The following is a 21884-nucleotide window of genomic DNA, read 5'->3' as shown; positions in this document are numbered from 1 at the left end:
TGAAGCTGTGTTTTTAAGCTGACCAGTCAATGAGAAAGATCAGACAGAAGGAGCTTAGCACTGCCAGTGGGTTTCTGTGATTCTCTCTCTCCTGCACAGGTAGAGTTGGAAGGTCTCACTGGCCACGTGGAATTCAATAGCAAAGGACAAAGGTCAAACTATGATATGAAGATCATGCAGTACACGAAGACTGGCTTTCAGGAGGTAAGAAAAAATTGAATATCTTTAAGATATGCTAAATTACTGGGTTTTGTATTGGATGCATTTGAAACTGTGTTTGTATAATTGCCAAGGAGGATAGAAGTTCTAATATGCTACAGGATACTTGACCCAAGTACGTTTTCTTGAGTCAAGTGTTAACAAAACCAGTATTATTATGCTGAGGGATAACCCTGAAAGTGTGCAAAAATACAAATTGTAAGAAAAATGCGAAAGAACTTTACTTTAGACTAATAATTAATTACCCATAAGGAGACTAATGGGTGAATCTGACCAGTCATGGTTAATGTATATGAAAAGGTTATTGAAACTTTTCAAACACCAAATAAATTATTACGACAAATATTCAAAAGACTGGTGTAGGGCTTTGCATTCTTTATAAAACACTCAAATTCAGATTTATTCATTTTAGCAAGTAAGAACAACCAGGCCGTGTGCCCAGACTGTACTTGCCTCTACACATATCCTAGAATTATAGCATTAAACTGGTTGAAAATGCAGTCATTAGAAACTTGGCTGTAGGGCTTGCAAATGACAAGAAATCAAACCATATAGCTTTCAAACTGGAAGGACATAACGTGGTAAATATTAAATGAGTTTCACAACTTTGCAAATGTTAATGTTGTACTATTTATGAACTTTTTATGACTAGCTGAGACATTACCCTTCTTTTATTGTGGCTGCAAAGGTAAGGGCTGCCTGCCAGACATATAATTGCAGGAGGTACAGAAATAATGGTTCTTTGGATGTTTCTGAAAGCCACCTATGTATTCATGATATGCCTTTCCCTAACTAGCTGATACCCTCATGTACTACCAGGACTGAAACCACTGAAGTTTACTCCAGAGTCTATGGGAAAAAAAGATTAGATTGCAGAATTTAAACCACATCAATTTAAGGACTGGGCAACAGGTGTTTAAATATGGAAAGGCCACCCTAAGCTCTGTCATAGGAATAATGCATATGCTAAAGATTGTACTTGTACCACAAACCATTCTTCTTTGTCCTTATCATGGTGGTTGCGAGCTTAACCAGAGTGAGATACTTACAGAAAGAGAAGATTAAGACTAACTAGAGCATAAAGAGTAACCAAACAAAACAAACTTTTTGAAATGTAATGTTCAACTAGTAGTTGTAATAACTACCCTATTTTGGAGCACAAAGCCTGTACCAAAAGGACATTTAAAACTCAAAAAAGAAGTAGGCTACGAAAGCTACACCTAATCCTGATCCTGGAACTTTGACTTCTCTGCTTATATTTTGGGCTTTGGCACCAAGCCAAGGTCAACACAGCCTTTTAGCAGTAAAGATCTGTACTTCCAAAGATGCCTCCAGAAGTTCCATATTTGTTTCTGCTGATTCATGCACAAAATCTGGCTTGCAGGCAGTAATCTGACCTAACAGTATACAGTATACACAAATTAGAACATTCACAACAAGGCTAATCAGTAATTTAAGGGGAAGGTTTTCCACAAATTTAAGGGATGGTGTTAGAATCCCCCAAAAGAAGCAACTTCTCCATATAATTCTTTGATTTTTTTGTACCATTCAAAGGTGGGCCTGTTAGTTGCAGCTAGGAGCTCTGGGGCTTGTATCTAAAGCATACTGAGCATGTGCAGTGTCACTGATGCCCTGGAGAAAACAATGATTAGAAAATTGGAAGCTGTTGAGGACAGCAATAAAATGATGGATCCATACTGTAAAGGGTAGCATTTCTAGCCAAATTTGATAAATATTATCATACAGAAACATTTTATTTTTGAGAAATCAGATGACCTTTATTTTCTTTGTGAAACACCTATTACTTGCCATGTCACTTCATATAATTCACAATGACATTGGCAAACTGTCTTGTTTAAATGTGTTGCAAACCACCAAGTAAGTCTGAGCGCAATTTAATGTTGCTTGTTTATTAATTCATTAAAACAAATATTAGGGCTGATTCACTAAGGTGTGTTAAAACGAGTGCTATTTATAGCATGCGTTAAAAATTTTATCGCACCGTATTTTTCGCGTCTTAGCGCACGATTCACTAAAAGGATATTTGCGTTAATTTAGATGGGATGCTGTTTGCGTTATTTAAGTTGCGAAGACTATTTTCGTCCGGTATTTGACGCAACACGCGCTAATTAACGCAGCACGCTACTTGTTGCGCGCGCTAATTAACGCATGCGCACTACTTATCGCATGCACACCATATTAGCCCGTTCGTAAAACTACTTTTTTTGAAAATGCCCATTTCCCTGCAAACTGGAGGCTGTATCACTCTAGGGCCAACACATACTTGAATAAATCACACTGCAAAGTCCATATTTTGTTGCCAAAAGCTCATGAACTGTACTTTTCTATAATTACTGCCTGCCCCAAGTAGGTGTTAATTTTCAGAGAGACAAATGCGAGATTTAGTGCGTCTAAGTGTTTGTGAATCATGCGTTAGTATTATTTCTGCGCGAGAATTAACGCAATGCGGTAAAATTAACGCATTCGGTTGCGACTTAATGCATGCGATAACACTTCAGCGAATCACGCGTTTTTCGCAAAAAACCATGTGATAACGCTAATCGTACTTTAGTGAATCAACCCTATTGTCTTTAGTTTTATGGATTGGAAAGGTATATAATGAGGAATTTGTTGTACATAACAAAATAAGGTCCTACTATTATTATTTAATGTTCTTCATTTATAAATCACTCACGTGTTTAGAAAGAAGCACTTTACGGATATTGTTCATCATTCATGTCAGTTCCTACACCCATTGGGCTTCTGCAAGTATGGATAGAAGCCAAATTTTGGATCCAGATAAACAACTACAGGGAACTGTGTAATATTGCTGTCAAAGCATTCCCTATTGTTACAGGGCTTCCCTTGTTTTCCCTATTATAGGGAATTCTCTGCTAATGAACACATCTGAGTAGGAGAGCTCAGAATTGGAATATTCTACTCATTTTGGAATCAGTGGAGGGGGTAGAGAACAGAAATATTTCCTGCAGCAGGAAAACAGCAGGGAAACAAGATATTAATGGCTTGCTTAGTTCTGTAATAGGCAAAGCAGGTGCTTAGCCAGGCTTGAATTTATGTATCATTTATGCACTTCATCTGCTCAGTACAAAATATAACTCTGCTGTGTTATATTATGAAGAATGTTTAAAGAGGAAGACATAAAAGAGCAAATGAACTTGACTGAATGTAATAAATGAGGGAATAGGTGGAATTATAGTGAAAGGTTACTATAGTAATATGGTGCGTTATGAAATGGCGCACAAGGAGCAATATAGATTTACATATATATATATATATATAAATCAACACTAGTGATGAATCTGTCCCGTTTTGCTTCACAGGAAAATTCGAGAAACGACAAAAATGACGCACATCAAAAAAAATTGTCAAGCGCGTCAAAAAAAATGATTGTGCATGGACTATTTTTCCACATTAATTGCTGCATGTAATTTTTTCCACATCAGTTTTCTACATCAGTTCTCTACATTCATTTTCTACATCAGTTTTTTGCAACCATTTCCCCAAAAAATCAGCCAATCCACGAAATGCAGAAATTCTCAGCGAATCAAGACTAAGGTTACATTGTAAGGGTTACAGCAATTATAGGGATGTTAATAAATATTCAGGAGGATACGGCAACTTGTAACTTGGTCTTAAACAATAGAACAATATATCAATTTAATAACTTTAATAACATAAAGTAGATAATTAGCAAAATTAGGAAATGAAAGTTGAGGAATCAACTATTTGGAGTTATCCAGCCTTTGCCCCATATTCATTCTATGTGAAGGGTTTAAAATGTGCATGTGAAAATATTGGTATCCCCATCATTCTCATTTATTTATATACAGTAGCTCTCCAACTGTTTACATTAATTTATAACAAACAGTGGGCACGAAAATGTTTGCCATAGAAAGGTGGTGTGAAAAAAACACCTGTAGACCCCAATGTATTCTACATAGAAAATGTCACTGCAGAAAAAGTTGCTGCTGCAAAAAAAAATGCCCATAGACCAATTTATTTTACATGGAAAAATTAGTAATGAAAAAGTCACCCCGAGAAAACATGCACTGACTTCAATATATTTAGATTTTGACCATTCTGTGAATTCTTCAGCAAAGAAAAACAGATCAGATTTGCTTATGAGCAGTGCTGTAATCTGCCTAAAATGAACAGTGTGCATTATATCACATTTGGCAAAGGCCTGTCTCTTTTTTGATGCTACAGGTATGGGATCTATTGTCCAGAATGCTCTGGACCTGGGGTTTTCTGGATAAGGGATCTTTCTGTAATTTGGATCACCATACCCTAATTCTGATTCATTTAAACAATAAATTAACCCAATAGAATTGTGTTACTTCCAGTAAGGATAAATTATTAGTGATGAGCGAAATTCTGCATTTTGCCATCTGCACATTTTTTCACGAAACGCCCACAAAATTTTGCTACGGACAATTAGCGGTCACGTAAAAAAAATTGTGGTTGTCAAAAAAGTTGGGTTTTCAAATTTTTCATAATTTCACCAATTTTTTCTGAGGTTTCGCAAATTTTTGCAAGAAAAGGAATCATTTTTTAAAATTTAAAGTAGAAAGAAAGGCATTTTATTGCCAATACATTAGCCACAATAGTGCAAGCTAGAATGCTATATTGATTCTGCAGAAAGCTTTACCATACCTGAGTAAACAGCCCTAGAAGGTCCTTCTGTTTGTTTAAGATATCAGCTGCCATTTAAGCTTAGTCTCAGTAACTTCTGTGCTGCTGCTCTAGCTGCTGAAAGCTCAGATTACAGCATAGTTGGGAGGGGGAGAGAGGAGAGATGGGAGGCTGAGAGAGGAAAGATGGAAAGGGACGAAGAAGAAGGAGAGGAGCAAACAAGTACCCGTGCTGTGACCTGAAGGATTTTTTTGTGAGAGGGAAGATTGATACCAAAGAAAATGTGTACACAAAAGAAGAAAATAAATCCTGTGTTTCTTTTGATAGAGGACTCAGAGCAGCATTTCTGTGAGTGCTTATGGCTGTATTTACATAGACCTTTCTGGTAAAGCTTACTTAGGTTTTCCTTTAAATTATTTTATTAAAATGGAGTCTATGGGGGATGGCCTTCCCATAATTTGGAGCTTTCTGGGTAAGGGGTTTCCAGATAAGAGATCCATACCTGTATACATTTATCAGCTGAGGCAGATATACAAAAGTATAAATCGAACAACCTTCTCAAGGTTAGAAAAGGACATGGCAAAACAAGCACTAATCATTTTCTTTCTCTTTCTAAAATAACCTTCCTTTTGTGTTTTCTGTGTTCTTAAGAGTATCTTTGTTCCAAACAAGTTTCTCCTGGCTACTCTCACCCAGTCTCATCAGTGCAGTTTGGTAGGATAAAATATTATAATAAATAATGCACAGGAAAATTTAACCAGAGGAGGGGTTTAACAGAATGAATTTAATCCTTATTTTTAGTAAATATGTTCCAGCCTGTGTAAGCAGCAATAAGAAAAAAAAATCTCAGCTGCGGTAGTATCTTATCTCAGTGGGCAGGAGCATTAGAAATTTCTCATTACAGCTGCCAAGGTTGATTCTAATAGGAGCAGGCTGCTGGCTGGCAGTTTCACCTGTCAAATTATGGGTCTGCTTTGACGCTGCATCATTGTTCTAGATGTAAGGAAAGGAAAAGGGATTTTTTGGGGGATTGTTTTAAAGTCACACTTATTAAATATTTTTAGCTTGAAGCTGCCATCATGGAGTGCCCCAGAAATCTCAGAGCAGAACATATTACCTTTTCTTGCTTACACACTTAGAATAATAAGCCCCACTGTGCCCAGATGTAATGAATCAATGTTTTTGTACAGAATGATTACACAGATATTTCAGCAGTGGAATGTGTTATTTCAGAGTGGCAGAGAAACAACTGTACAGTTTCCAGTTTGCTAAAAACTGCCAAAGCTAAATAATGATTTGCTGTGGTTTAAATGTATTGGATGTTGCACTATGGATCACAGTATTGTACATAGAGTTCAAAGAGAAAAAGAGCAAGGGTTATTACTCAAGGATTATCTACAGAGTATAAGGCTGAAGTCACATGGGGCAGATTCTCAGCCTGCTGATAAATGTAGGCCAAGAATCTGCCCCTATGCTTCAAAAATCTTTTTGTTGTACCTGCACCCGGAGCCATTGTATCAGCCCAGGTGTGCAAGTAATTTCGCCCAAATTCCGCTTTGTGTGCCTGCACTATGGCTGACACAATGGCTCCAGGTGCTGCCTGTGTGGCTTTAGCTTACGGTCTTTAATATATGAAACTGACCCTATTGTTTGTGTTATATGAATCTGATTGGGACCCTAGATAGTAAACTCCTCTGGGATAGAGACTCATGTGAACAATAATCACTTTCTGTAAAGTGCTAAGTAACATGTCTCTATAAATGAAATATATAACATTTGTGTTAGTAAATATACAGAAGGGTCGCATAATGGACAGGTAACATTCTGATATGCCTGTTCTACAGCTCCAGCATATACTACCAAAAAGCAGGTTAGAAAGGAATATCCATTAATCAACATTCCATAATACAAAGTCAGCCATTTTTCATGACATATCCTATTTATTGTGTTGGGTTGAAAACCCCAACAGACTGTTCTTCGACTTTGGCTTATTCTTCCGCTTCTTCTTCTTCTTAGCTCCCCCCATTTTCCGAACGCTACTCCTCCTACAGTTTTAGGGGTACAACACCCAAACTCCCCACACTTCTTTACCCTATAGCGGAGCAGGTTGCTTGTGCTTTTCTAAGCGATCCCGCCCCCCGTCTTTATGTGGCGCCGCTCCGAACCCCCCAATTTTCCCATTGACTTTGACAGGGAAGATTTTCAAACTGCTGCCACTCTTAAAGCTTTGAAGCTACACCCCCCAAACTTGAATAACATAATAATGGGGTCACCCCGAATGAAACAGCGACATTTGTTGGATGACCCCAAAGTGGGAGGGGCCAACAACAGCCAATCAAGTTTTACCCATTGACTTTTATGGGGAAATTAAAAACTGCTGCCAATCTTACAGCTTTGAGGCTACATTTCCCAAACTTGAATAACATAGTCATGGGGTCAGCCTGAATGAAAATATGATGATTGCTGGATGCCCAAAAGTGAGCGGATTTACCTATTGATCAGATTTTACCTATTGATTTGGCGGAAATTCAACCTGCTGCCATTCTCATAGTAATAACACTGGGGTCCCCAAACTTTTTACACTTGGTCACTAGGGGACTGCAGTTTTAGTTTTGAAAAGTGGGCGGAGCCACCAACAGCCAATCAAATTTCAGTGGGGAAATTTTAGTTGCTGCCATTCAGACACTATTAAAACCAGGGTCCCCAAACTTTGCACAGTGGTTTTTACTATATAACTGTGGTCCAAGGTTAGAAAAAGTGGGCGGAGCCAACAACAGATCAGATTTTATTCAGTGACTTCACGTTTTTCAACCCATCAAGTTTGTTCTCAAACTTCCCTTTCTAGTTCCTTTTAAATATTTATAAAAACAGAATTGAACTTAGAAAATAAACCTGATTTGACAAGAATGTAAAATTTTTGCCCATTTTAACCATATTTACTCATGCTTTAGTCAAAAGTAATTTCAGCAGTCTTTCCACTGAAATGCAACAAATGGATAACTTCAGAACAAATTGAACTCAAGGTTATTAGTGGAAACAGTGGCTACAACTGTTGGTAACTTTTAAGCCACTCTAAGGTGGCAAAGATTGTCCCACTCAGTTGGGAAATGTTCATTACGAGTTTTTTTGTGCATTCCATGGAACCAATTTCAGTAAATCAGATGTAATAGGATTTGCTTTTGTATGTATGTATGCTTTTGTATGTCTGTTATTAGATATCCATGGCTTTGTTGATTAAAAAAAATAAAAATGAAAGTTGTTGTTAAATAGGAGTGTCTATGCACTGAGTGCATTGAGTAATATTTCTAGTACCCGCACAAATCTGCATCAGTCAATATTTTATCTGCCATCTCTGTAGAAAGTATTATCCCTTATTTACACTAATTGGAAATTTGTTTAAATAAACAAGGGTCAGCAATCCTCCATGCCTATTCCATGTAATTAAGTCCAGCTTTTTTTTTCTCTTGCCAACACAGTTAATATTTACAGTCTAGTCTTGCTAAAGGAAATACAAAAGGCTATGGGAAAAGACAATATGCAATTCTAGCAATTCCATATAATTGCACTTGGTGGCAACACTCCCCTCAACAGTCATGCCTATTGGTAGCTCCAGGTTTCCCAGGGAGGCCTGCACCAATCACCACAGCAAAGCTGCACCAAACATTTTGGGCATATATTACTCTTGTGCCAAATGATGGTAACCATATTGCCAACAACTACATAAGGCACAACTCCCTGTGGCGCCTGCATAAAATGGTGCATTGTGGGTACAAAACATGGCCATTGCATGTGTTATAGAAGGTAAATGACCCATAATATTTAATAAAAATAACACAAACCTTTAGGGGCAGATTTATCAAAATTTGAGACTGATTAAAAAAAAAAAAAAAAAAGAACTACTGATATAATGTGCAACTTTTCAAGATGTTTTCTCATCTGCTATCTTATGAAAAACTTGACTCAAATAGTGGAGCTTGCTTTTTTTGCTATAACATTAGAGAATATTAGCACTTACTTTGCTACTTACTTGCCAAATTTTTTTGTTGACTTTTTGTTGTGTGTGTGTGACCATGTCAAGCACCAGTGTATCAGCCAAAGCATAGTGGTTTACAAAATTTTTGTTTCCATGACTGTTCTAAGTTTAAAGCATTGGAAAAGTTTGCTGTACTTGCCTGAAAGCGCTGAACAATTGCTGTCTCTGTACAAAATGAAAAGGTAAAAAAATTCTGATGCCACATTTACAAAACACATTAGAAACTCCTGTGTACACAAAGTTTGTTAATGTTAAAACTTACAGTAAAATGATTCTTATCTTAAGGGCAATAGCATATGTGGCACTTTGTTGCCCAAGGGTTGTTGCCTCTCTCACGAGTGACAAAGCTCATTTGACATTTTCAAAATTGATATATATAGAAGCTTCAAAATTGTGTATACAAGCCATGTATGTCATACCCATAGGCACAATGGCTGGAATGTGAGTTTGTTCAAATGCATTTAAATACATCTAGAGGAAATTATTTTCTATTCTCTTTGTATTGCAAAACCAGAGGATGCTGTGATAAATAGCAACTGTACCAAAACAAAGGCTTGAAGGCTCATGGGTACAAACTGATAGAACAAAGGGGATTAGCTCATGATCTTCAATGCTATCAAATCTTTGTCTCAAACATGACTCAGTCGTGACAAAATGCCTATGTGCATAAGCCATTAGAGTTAAACAGCTCCTTGTCACTGTTTCAATTCTGCTCTGCACTTTAACATGTCACAAGGTGTTTTGGCAGCTGTGTGCTATTCATTACAAACATAATAATAGTGTGGAAAAGTGGCATACTGTAGCAGTGTACTTCTTACTTTCATTATGTTTTTATCTCAAATATCCCACTAATCTAACTAGAGTCATTTAGAGGCTAATTTACTAATGAAGGTGCTAAGAGGCCTCATTTTATTTACCTAAAGCAATCACTGAAGGACCGCATTCTTTCTTACAGTTACAAAACCCATCTAGCAGCAGGATGGGATACTATCAGCCATGTCATATATGTTAGTGGTTCTGCTTTATCATGGTTCTCATGCTATTTATGTTTCTAACAGGCCCTCTTCACTAGTTAATCTGTCCAAGGGGTCTCTTTTAGGGCCTCTTCTGTGAATGTACTAAGCTAAAAATCTCAAAACAGGCTGTCTACAAGACTGAATGTAAGGCTCTGAATTATTAAGTTGTATCTATGCTATTAAACCGGCAGTTCTGGATCCATAATTGACCAAACGGACACAAGAGTTATTTGCACAACTCCACACACAATTCCTTACTCTCTCATATCTGTGATTAAGACTGTGCTATGTGTTATTATGAGGCATGTAAATATTTTCTTTTTAGAGGGATTTTTATTGAATTTTTTGATCACTTTCTGTACACTGGTGATCTTACCATTCATTTTAGGCTCCGTTCACTGGTGTAGAGCACTCAGGGTAGGGTCTTCTGGTTTCATAGTTTAATTTATTCATGCTTGTTGTATTATTTAAGACTGGGTTTTTTCTGTTTGTTACATTATTTGAATTATGTCCCACAGTACTGTACATCACTGCTAAATATTCTTGCACTTTATAAATAAATCATTTATAAATAAATTATAATAATGACCTGCCCAAGTTCTTGTGGCTCCTTACCTTGCTACAGTTATAATCTGTGTCAGATACAGGTGAGAAGTCAGCAGGAGCGTGCATAAGTAAAAACCTGGAAGGAAAAGTTAGAGCGTGGACATCATGTTAAAGGCACATTTAAAACATTCTACCCCCTTTTTCTTACTTTTGGCCTCTAAAGATCTACTCTACTTCCATTCTTCCCTATGGTTTATCCAATTCTGTTTTAAAAAATTCTTATATCTACCTTCTGCAGCAGAAAAACGAGATGCCTCATTTCATTGTATATTAAATCTTTCTAAATCAGACAGGCCAAAGCTTTGTGTAACTGCTGCACTGCACATAACTGAGGCCATAAAAACCTGAGGATGATCGAGATAACTGCTTAACTCATTTAGAGCAAAATCTGTACATAATTTTGAATCGGGTTGTAGAAAGTAATGAAGAAACCACTACTCCTGTCATCTCTGTAATAAATGTAGTTAACAACCATTTTAAGTTAGGGGTTTTACATAAGCTCCTCAGTAGTGATGAGCGTCCCGTTTCGCTTTGCCATAAAATTTGTGAAACGGCAAGAAAATTCGCGAAATGGAGAAAAATTTGCAAAAAGCATTTTTTGTTGTCTTTTTTTGTCGCCTGCGTATATTTTTTGTCGGCCTTTTATGACAAGCAACAGCAAAAATTTCCGCGCAATGGCCAAATGTGGAAATTCGCTGCTAATCCATGCCTGGCGAAAAAAATCGCTCATCACTACTCCGCAGTCTTGCTTATAAAAATGAGTGCTGATAACTCTCAAACAAAGAAAAAATGTAATAAAATGGTGTGCAGTGATGCCATCCATGTCAGTGATATGCTTATTGGGTGACTGATACCCTATAGCAAATGATACCCTATAATTTTTAATGGATCAAAATCAAAGATGTCCTGTTGCATAAGCTTTAAAATTTACAGATACATATTGTAACATTCTTATATTGACCCTAAAATGGTATCATCTATTTCAATATTTAGTTCTGGAGGATACCTGGCTAGACAATTAGGGGCTTATTTACTGACGTTCGTATTTTATTTCATGATTTGTGTTTATTTGTAGTTTCAAAAACCTCTAAAACCACGAAAATCAGAATGTTGATAAATCCTCTTACACTGCATAGACAGAGAGTAAGGGGAAATATATTGCAACAAAAGTAATTGTAGAAATGGAAATAAAAATGTCCTTGATTATGAAGAAAAAAAGGTGACATTAACTTAATTTAATCTAGAGTTAAGGTCAAGTAAAACCATTAATCTTATTTTGTTAACCTCTGTCTTTGGCAAGTAATAGGAATTTATAATTCACTTGCATAATAGGCATATTTTCCTACACTCCAGCAAATTGCTATAAAGTTTATACAGACAGATAGATAAACATACTGTATATTGTATATACTCAATGCATGTTGCAGTAGTGACAGTATGTAGAGTAGCAATAGCATTCTGTTATGCAAGGTTGTCCCTGTACCATCCTTTTTTGTGGCAGCTGTGTCATTCAATTTAATGTGTCAGGATGGCCCACAAGATTGATCATTGGGAACATAATTGCTGGCCAGAGAAACTAGTGAGGCTCTTGCTATGGTACCTGTCCAATTTATTTATTTGTTCCTGGTGCTTTGCAAATACCACCTGAGTATGAGACACAGAGGTGCATGGCCTCTCAGATTTAACTGAAACTGTTGTAAAAATAAAAAGTATATACTTTTGCTTAAAGACAATGTGTAATGTTTGCAACAAATGTCTTTCATTACTGTTGGAAAAATGATAGGCACCATTTGCCTATGGTGGAATCAGTTTCCTGATACTTATGGGACTATACTTGGTTACTTAAGAAACCTATCTTGCTTTATCGCAATAATTTTAGAAATGCCCTTAGGATCAGAGCCACTATCCAATGATCAATTACTTTATATCTGAATGGCTCAGTAACATTTACAGATACTACCCTGCTGCTTGGAGCTGCCTTTGGCTGATTTAGAAATAAAAAAGATAAATGGGGCAATGTAATAAACAGAACAGAAAAATTGCACACAAATAAGAATAAAAATTCGCATTTAGCAATGGAATATTTTTCATTAGACTGTTATTGCATTGTGAACTTTAATTTCGCATTGCAAATGTTTAAGACGTGCTTGAAGATGGCGTAATTGTTAGCGAGAAAATGAGACTTAATATGTTTTATTACATATACTGCACTCTGGCGCTATCCTACTATCCTGCATGAAAGGCAAAGGGTTTGCAAAAGTTATTCTACATTCATGCAAAGGCAAAATTGTTTACAATTTGAATTTTGATCCCCACTGCAGACGTCTTTTCTTTTAGTGACCTATATTACAATCCCCCAAAAGAGGCTTAGCTGAGGAAAAATGAATGGATCTATTATCTGGAAACCGATTATCCCAAAAGCTCTGAAATATGGGCATGCCATTATTATAAAGTTGTGAGTCAACAAATTCTAAACTATATAAAACCTGAAACTCTAATGTGCAACAATAGCAGAACACTATTAACATGTGTGAAAAAAAGAATAAATGGTACTATAATAAAAGGGGATTATTATGTGATGACAGTATACAGTTAACATCTGACATAGCCCCTTAACATCTTCCTGCATTATGTGCTTATTAGGCATAATGAATAAAGGGAATAATGGTATTATATTTTGTACCCTTAATTATGGAAAATACTGCCTGCAACATCTTAGCAGATGGTGAAAGAATCCTTGCTGGGTAACTAACACATTTAAATCAGAATATAATGTGGAAAAAGCAGGCAGCTCACACCCTTTGCTAACGCCCAAGACACACTCTAGCCAGAGTCTTATAACTGGGGCTGCTCTGCTGTGAGCCTTCCTTTGAAACCAAATTGATTTTGTAGTTTGCATTTTAATGAGCACAGGGAACAAGGATAGATATTGGTTTGTGACGGGACTTTTAAATAGACAGAGATGTGGGATGCTACGCTTAGGCATTCCTTCTATTAAACGAGCAAAATATCTAGACTGCTGACAAATATATCAGATCACTGAATTGTAAACTCTTACAACAGCAAAGATAAATACATATTATATGTATTCAAGTATATAATATGATCACAACATTTTTAGTAATACTAAATCATTTTCAGTGCTGGGTTAAATTGTATTTCTGAGTCAGAATTGTTTCCTTGCTGTGTATATGCATAAAGTATATGTTTCTGACTTCTCATGCTTGTTAAACAATAGATACCCTTTCTCTTATCACATACTCTATTTATAAAATATTTTATTCACTTTGCATATTTTTGACCTGTATTTTCAGTATGTGTGTTTGTAGAGTGCATGATGCTGTAAAAATCTTGGGCTAGGGGAGCTGGGTGACATTTTTGGAGGGTGGTGGAGCCTCCTAATATAAGGCTTTACAATAAGAATGAATCACTGTATAAAAATATATATATATAGGAGTTGGCCTCTATTTGGGGAGGTGCAATACAGGTATGAGACCTGTTATCCAGAATGTTTGGTACCTAGGGGTTTCCGGATAAGTGGGTCTTTCCTTAATTTGGATCTCTATACCTTAAGTAAACTAAAAAATCATTTAAACATGAAATGAATCCAAAAGGAAAAATATTTTTTTTAAACTTTGAATTTGATATGATTAAAATAGAGTCTATGGGAGATGGCCTTCCCATAATGTGGAGCTTTCTGGATAATCAGTTTCCAGACAATGGATCCCATACTTTTTTTGGGCATAGATATATATATATATATATATATGTATGTATGCAACAGGTGGATGGGGGTACCCCAAAATGCTCCACTACTACAATTACACTAGGATCTGGACCCGGGCAAAGGGTCTAACTCCCAGCAACTCCTGGTAGAACCTTAAGGTGTTAGACTCAGGTGGCTCTCACTGAATACGGAGAAAGGGTTACATAATTATATAATTAAGTTGGGTTGAAAAAAGACCAAAGTCCATCTAGTTCAACCCCTCCAAGTGAACCCAGCACACACATATCCTGACCTATCTGTACACTTACATACTGTACATAAACTATATATATACCAACATTGATACTATGGGGCCCATTTATCAAAGTACGATTGCCTCCGAATACAAAAATATATATTTTTTTCTTACCTTGCGTATTTTCACCGATTTTTACGCTAATTTGCGCAACTTTCTAGAACTGTGCGTCAAAAATTATGTGACAAAATTGTATTGTCGCAATGAGTATGAAAGTTTCAGATTCATTCAAGCTTCAGTATCGTGACTTTCCTTGGGCCAGGTTGGAGCTGCAGAGTGCCATTGAGCCCTATGGGAGACTTTCCTTGGGCCGGGTTGGAGCTGCAGAGTGCCATTGAGCCCTATGGGAGACTTTCCTTGGGCCGGGTTGGAGCTGCAGAGTGCCATTGAGCCCTATGGGAGACTTTCCTTGGGCCAGGTTGGCGCTGCAGAGTGCCATTGAGCCCTATGGGAGACTTTCCTTGGGCCAGGTTGGAGCTGCAGAGTGCCATTGAGCCCTATGGGAGGCTTCAGAAATCATACACAGAAGGATCAAAGTCAGAAGGGTTTTCCTGCCGTTTACGATCGCTCAGATATGAAAATTTCATGACTTTTAGATCGCAAATACAATATTATCTTGACTAAAATTATTTTTTTGTAAGCATGACATTTGCGAACATCAAAAATTATCGTATCTAATCCAAATTTTCAAACTCGTACTTTGATGAATCAGCCCCTAACTGTAGATTTTAGTATAACAGTTGCCTTAAGTATTATCCTTGTTCAAGAAAACATCGATACCACACACAGCATTCATTCTTTCAATAACTGTGAGTGCCAGTGGTTCTTAAAAACAGTTAAAGGGTTTAATGAAAAATCTTATAAATCTCAAAGCCAGTCTCACAAGTTGGGAGGTGTGTCCTCAGTTGATGTTAAAGAATAAATCACAGCATCAGGTTAGAGCACAAGTAATACTCACAAATATCCTTTATATCTTTGTCTCAACGCATGCCTCCTGGTTGCCAGTCTCCATCACTAGGCGAAGCCCACAGAGGCAAGTTGATCTAGGATCTATCTAGACCTGAGCCTACCCATTTAGGTGCAGATTTTAGCTGCCGATAGACCATTTCGGCAGCATATCTGCCGTGTATGGGCATGAACGATGGGCCTCCCTGACCAACATCTGACCTGAAATTGGGCAGATCTCAATTGGGCTAGCCAAGCAAGTGAATCTTACCGTGTATGGCCAGCTTAACCCACATTAATCTTCTTGTTGGAGCTCAAGACTGCTCACTAGCTTATCCTGAACCTATCTTCCACTCCTAGAGTGAACTATGACAAAATCTGCCCGGACACTTGCTTCTAATTTTCCAGAGGCTCAGGTCCTCTGGAGCACACCTCACCTCCTCCAGCAAGTGGGGCAACCAAAAATAAGGCAGGACAAACTAGAGCTTACCTTTTAATTACCTTGGGAAACCTGACACCTTTGTTACTAACTTATCAGGAACTCTAGCTGGCTGACTCAATGCCAGGGAACAAATAACTAAAGGTTTAGAAAGGACCCTCCTACATATATTCAAGCACAAAAATGGCCATATTGAGTTATTTTAAATTAAAATATCATATTTTCTAATCATGCAAAAACTGTCAAAGTTCAAATTACTTTATTTATAAACACATTTAGGCCTTTAACATTTCTAAACCATTTAATTATAAAAAATAATTAATTATAATCTTAATTCTGCCAAAGGAGCATAACAAAACATAAAATATTTGCTAATACTGATATGTCCGCCATTAGATATGAATAGTTTGTTTCTAAGCATTGCCAATTCTCATACACATTTCATTGGAACAGAGAAAATGTCAGAGCAGCAGATGGTTAACACGTACTGCGGAGCTTGTATGTTTTCTTCTCACTTTAAAGCATCAGTTTTTCTTAGTTTCATGACCATCTTTAAATATGTAAAACAAAAATCAAACACCTTTTGCCAAACATAAACAATTTTCTTCTGAAAACATTACTGTTAACAGCCATGGACTATACGTGTAAATTTGGAGTAACTGTCATTGATTTTCCTGCGAGGACAATGGTTAAACTGAGCCAGTTTATGGTTAGGTCAGACAGATTATGCACCCTTATCCCATGGCCCCTGAATAGTCTATTACAAAGAAACACCCTTGATAGATGCAGGAATAACCTGTTCTATAAGACTTAGATTGACAACTCATACTTGTAAGCAGCTGCTATGAGTTTGAGGATCAAATGACTTGGCTATTGAGATGTATGTAGCATTTTCAGCTTCTTTTGGGGTCCCAGACTTTCTGCATTCCTTAGTTCTGTCTTATTTATCACTGGCCCTTTTCAGGTGTCCTCGTGTCTACTTGTCCACTTTGGTTGCTGGAGTTCTCCTGTTCTCTTGAAATATAAATGAGACATGCTTCAGTATCTATTTAAAGAGAGTATAAAAATGTTTTTTCTAACTTCCCACAAAGCTGTCAAGGGATGTTCAGTTCTGTTGTTTAGGAAGTAATAGAAGGCTGCAAAAATTATGTTCTATTAAGAAATAACTAATAAATAACTAACTAACTAATACTTCTATTGGTTCTTTTTGCTCAATTACAGCTTTTAATATCTACAAGAAAGCTTTTGCTGTCAGGAGATGCTGGGAAGTCTTGTTTTAGGGATACTGCAACACAGGACTGATTTTCAGCCTATGGATAAACGTAGGCTGGAGATTAGCCCCAGCACCTTCAGCCACTGCATCAACCCAGCTATAGGCACATGAAGCAGATTTTGGAGCTGAAATGTATACCCATGCATTTTAGTGCCAAATTCCACAATGCTAGAATCAGCCCTTTTTGGCAGTAGCCTAAGCTTAACAGTACCAGAAGAAGCAGTTCTGTACAGTATAAAAGTATACTATAAAAGGTAACCTACACATAGTCCTCCATGTGTTGTTGTGATATAACTCCCAGCTTTTAACGAGCACCAATTGTTAATGGATGCTGGGATTAGCAGTTCAAAGTATGCCAGCATATGGTTGGGCTAATAGTTAAACAGTTGCTGGAGGTGTGCATGTGGTACACAGAGCACAATCCTGCAACCTTCCAGCTGTCCAATTACGCTCCCCAAAGGCTGTTTAATGATTCAGTGATTTGTAGGTAGACAACAACAGAAGCTCAGTAATGTACATCCCTCGAATAAATAGTTTACAATCCTAGAATCACAATCAGCATTGGGTTTGTATGGCTTGACACAAGGGCAAAGAAAAAGCCAACAATTGCAAAATGCTAAAAAGTTAAAAAAGTTTATAAAGTTTATAACTATAAAGTAGAAAAGAAATGACACACTGAATAGATTTTCTCAGCAGGAAATAAAGTGATCAGTTATGATAGAAACAGCATACAGCATATTGTAAGAGTGGACATCTTGCAATCTATGTGTCAGGGCTTCCATTTACTGTATTACATTTGCTGGAGATCAGGCAACTCATCTGTTGTTTTCCTTCTAGATTGGACAATGGCACGTCACAAATGGTCTCAACATGGATAAGAGATATTTTTCACCAAATGCCTCAGACACTTTGGTTAACAAGACCCTTATAGTCACAACTATCCTAGTAAGTCACATCTTTTCTGGGTTTTTGGTCTTGCATACAAATACAGAAAAATGCCTAATATGAGTATATGTTTTACTACTGTTTTATTATATTGTGTATTATTTGTGTTCTTGATACATTGCTGATAGGAAACAATGGACCAGATTCAGTTCAATGAGAAACACATCTAATTTAAAGGAACAGTAACACCAAAAAATGAAAGTGTATAAAAGTAACTAAAATATAATGTGCTGCTGCCCTGCACTGGTAAAAGTTGTGTGTTTACTTCAGAAAGTCTACTATAATTTATATAAATACGCTGCTATGTAGCCATGGAGGCAGCCATTCAAAGGAGAAAAGGCACAGGCACATAGCAGATAACAGAAAAAACACTATTGTATTCTACAGAACTTATCTGTTATCTGCTATGTAACCTGTGCCTTTTCTCCTTTTTTCCAGCTTGAATGGCTGCCCCCATGGCTACACAGCAGCTTATTATATAAATTATAGTAGTGTTACTGTAGCAAATACACCAGTTTTACCAGTGCAGGGCAACAGTGCATTATATTTTTATTACTTTAAAGCTCTTTAATTTTTTGGTGTTACTGTTCCTTTAAGTCTGCATGATCCCATAGACTTTTTCTCTGATGAGAAAAAATTACCTCATCATTTATGATATGAAAACTCAATTTAAGTCTATGGGAAAACCTGCAAGTGAATTAGGTTTTCTCTTTGTGTTAAATTTGGCCCATTTAATATATGAAAAAAATTAGTTTATTTTACATATCCCCCTAGTAAGCAAGGAGAGGCATCGCAAAGCAAAACCTTTATGGCTGAATAAAAGTGTTATTGTCGAGGTTGGTAAGAAAAAACGTGCTTTTAGGGCATTCAAGTTAGCTGGGACAGCAGAAACTTTCATCAGGTACAAGGAAGCAAATAAAGCATGCAAAAAAGCTATCAGGCAAGCTAAAATAGAGATGGAAAGGGATATTGCTGCTAGGAGTAAAAAGAATCCAAAATTATTTTTTAATTATGTGAATAGTAAAAAAATGAAGCAAGAAGGGGTGGGAACTTTATTATCACGGGGGGGTACGTTGGTTGATGAAAACGGGGAAAAAGCTGAAATTTTGAACTCTTATTTTTCATCTGTCTATACATCTGAGGAGCCAGATAATGAAGGCTTCCCTTGTAATATGCCCAGTTCTAGTAATTTAGCTACTGACGCATGGGTCACTCGGGAGGAAATTCAAAAGAGACTTGAACATGTAAAGGTAAACAAAGGTCCAGGGCCGGATGGGATTCATCCCAGGGTATTAAATGAGCTGAGCGCTGTGATTGCCAAACCTCTTCACTTAATTTTTCAGGATTCATTGAGGTCTGGCATGGTGCCAAGAGACTGGCGGATTGCTAATGTGGTGCCGTTATTTAAAAAGGGATCCCGTTCTCAGCCTGAAAACTATAGGCCTGTTAGTCTGACATCAGTAGTAGGAAAACTTTTGGAAGGGGTAATAAGGGATAGGGTACTTGAATACATTGCAGTTCACAATACTATTAGTTTGTGCCAGCATGGTTTTATGCGTAACAGATCTTGCCAGACTAATTTAGTTGCCTTTTATGAGGAGGTGAGTAGGAACCTTGATGCTGGAATGGCAGTTGATGTCATCTACTTGGACTTTGCTAAAGCGTTTGATACAGTACCTCACAGAAGGTTAATGATCAAATTAAGGAATATTGGCCTAGAACATAATATTTGTAATTGGATAGAGAACTGGCTGAAGGATAGAGTACAAAGAGTGGTTGTAAATGGAACATTTTCTAATTGGACCAGTGTGGTTAGTGGAGTACCGCAGGGGTCAGTCCTTGGGCCTTTGCTGTTTAACTTGTTTATTAATGACCTGGAGGTGGGCATAGACAGTATTGTTTCTATTTTTGCTGATGACACTAAATTGTGCAAAACTATAAGTTCCATGCAGGATGCTGCCGCTTTGCAGAGCGATTTGACAAAATTAGATAACTGGGCAGCAAACTGGAAAATGAGGTTCAATGTTGATAAGTGCAAAGTTATGCACTTTGGTAGAAATAATATAAACGCAAACTATCTACTGAATGGTAGTGTGTTGGGGGTTTCCTTAATGGAGAAGGATCTAGGGGTTTTTGTTGATAACAAGTTGTCTAATTCCAGGCAGTGTCATTCTGTGGCTACTAAAGCAAATAAAGTGCTGTCTTGTATAAAAAAGGGCATTGACTCAAGGGATGAGAACATAATTTTGCCCCTTTATAGGTCCCTGGTAAGGCCTCACCTTGAGTATGCAGTGCAGTTTTGGGCTCCAGTCCTTAAGAAGGATATTAATGAGCTGGAGAGAGTGCAGAGACGTGCAACTAAACTGGTTAAGGGGATGGAAGATTTAAACTATGAGGTTAGACTGTCGAGGTTGGGGTTGTTTTCTCTGGAAAAGAGGCGCTTGCGAGGGGACATGATTACTCTGTACAAGTACATTAGAGGGGATTATAGGCAGTTGGGGGATGTTCTTTTTTCCCATAAAAACAATCAACGCACCAGAGGTCACCCCTTTAGATTAGAGGAACGGAGCTTCCATTTGAAGCAGCGTAGGTGGTTTTTCACGGTGAGGGCAGTGAGGTTATGGAATGCCCTTCCTAGTGATGTGGTAATGGCAGATTCTGTTAATGCCTTTAAGAGGGGCCTGGATGAGTTCTTGATCAATCAGAATATCCAAGGCTATTGTGATACTAATATCTACAGTTAGTACTAGTGGTTGTATTTATAGTTTATGTATGTGAGTATAGATTGGTAGGTGTGGGTTAGGTGTGCTGGGTTTACTTGGATGGGTTGAACTTGATGGACACAGGTCTTTTTTCAACCCTATGTAACTATGTAACTATGTAACTATGTAACTATGAATATTTATATCACAGGCAGTAATATATCAGGCATAACTTATCATATACAGGTATGGGACCTGTTACCCGGAATGCCTGGGAACTGGAGTCTTCTGGATAAAGGGACCTTTTTGCAGTTTGGCTCACCATAGTATAAATCTACTAAGAGAATGTATTATCTGATTATTTGTAACTATACTTACCATATTTAGGGCCAAATGTAATAAGGAACAGTATGGGACCTATATGAGACAAATAGATGTTTGTACAACTTTTTCACATGTATGGATAGCCAAATTGTGCTGCTCTGACTTGTCAACCATGACAGTTGAGGTCAGTTTGCTTGCCAGAACTGGGGGTCATGCAAGTTGTACATTTTTAAAGAATACATGGTACATACATGGTAGATATGTAACACCTCCATTGCAGAAGCCTTTTGTTTTGGTTAATATCAAATGAAAAAATCTTTTATTTAGGAGGCACATCTCTATCAACAAAACTCAATCCCAGTTTAATAACAGTGAAAACCCACATTTTTGTTACAAAAAGGTCAAATTTTTGTGTTCAAAGAGAGTAAAAATTAAATTAAAGATTTTTCAGCTTGTTTCTCTTAACAAAAAAAATCAGCCTGTGGCAGCAATCATTATAAAAGTACAAGTAACTGCAAAAGCCTGTGACAAGAGAGAATATCAGTGCGGGAATACATGCATGGGTCACTGTTACTTATCGCTTCACCTTATTTTGCTGTGGTGCTTTCTTAAACACTATTGTTAATGGCACAAGCTTCAGAACTCCATTGGCATTTTTAGTGGTCAAAAATGTTTTCTTTCGGAATGGCTAATAAATGGCAAAGTGA

General features: G+C 37.2%; 1 protein-coding gene across 2 annotated transcripts in view; it reads left to right on the top strand.

Moving 5' to 3' along the window:
• Positions 1-21884, top strand: part of grik4 (glutamate receptor, ionotropic, kainate 4) — a 339069-nt gene that overhangs the window by 255428 nt on the left and 61757 nt on the right. For both annotated transcript variants that reach the window (XM_031906130.1, XM_004916121.4), the window contains exons 10-11: positions 100-204; positions 18044-18151. In XM_031906130.1, coding sequence (XP_031761990.1) covers positions 100-204; positions 18044-18151 — 213 coding nt within the window. The remainder of the gene's footprint in view (positions 1-99; positions 205-18043; positions 18152-21884) is intronic.

Source organism: Xenopus tropicalis, chromosome 7, assembly GCF_000004195.4.
Source record: "Xenopus tropicalis strain Nigerian chromosome 7, UCB_Xtro_10.0, whole genome shotgun sequence".
In the NCBI taxonomy this organism is placed as follows: domain Eukaryota; kingdom Metazoa; phylum Chordata; class Amphibia; order Anura; family Pipidae; genus Xenopus; species Xenopus tropicalis.
Note: the sequence above shows the minus strand (reverse complement) of the source record. Positions and strands in the feature narration are given on the sequence as shown.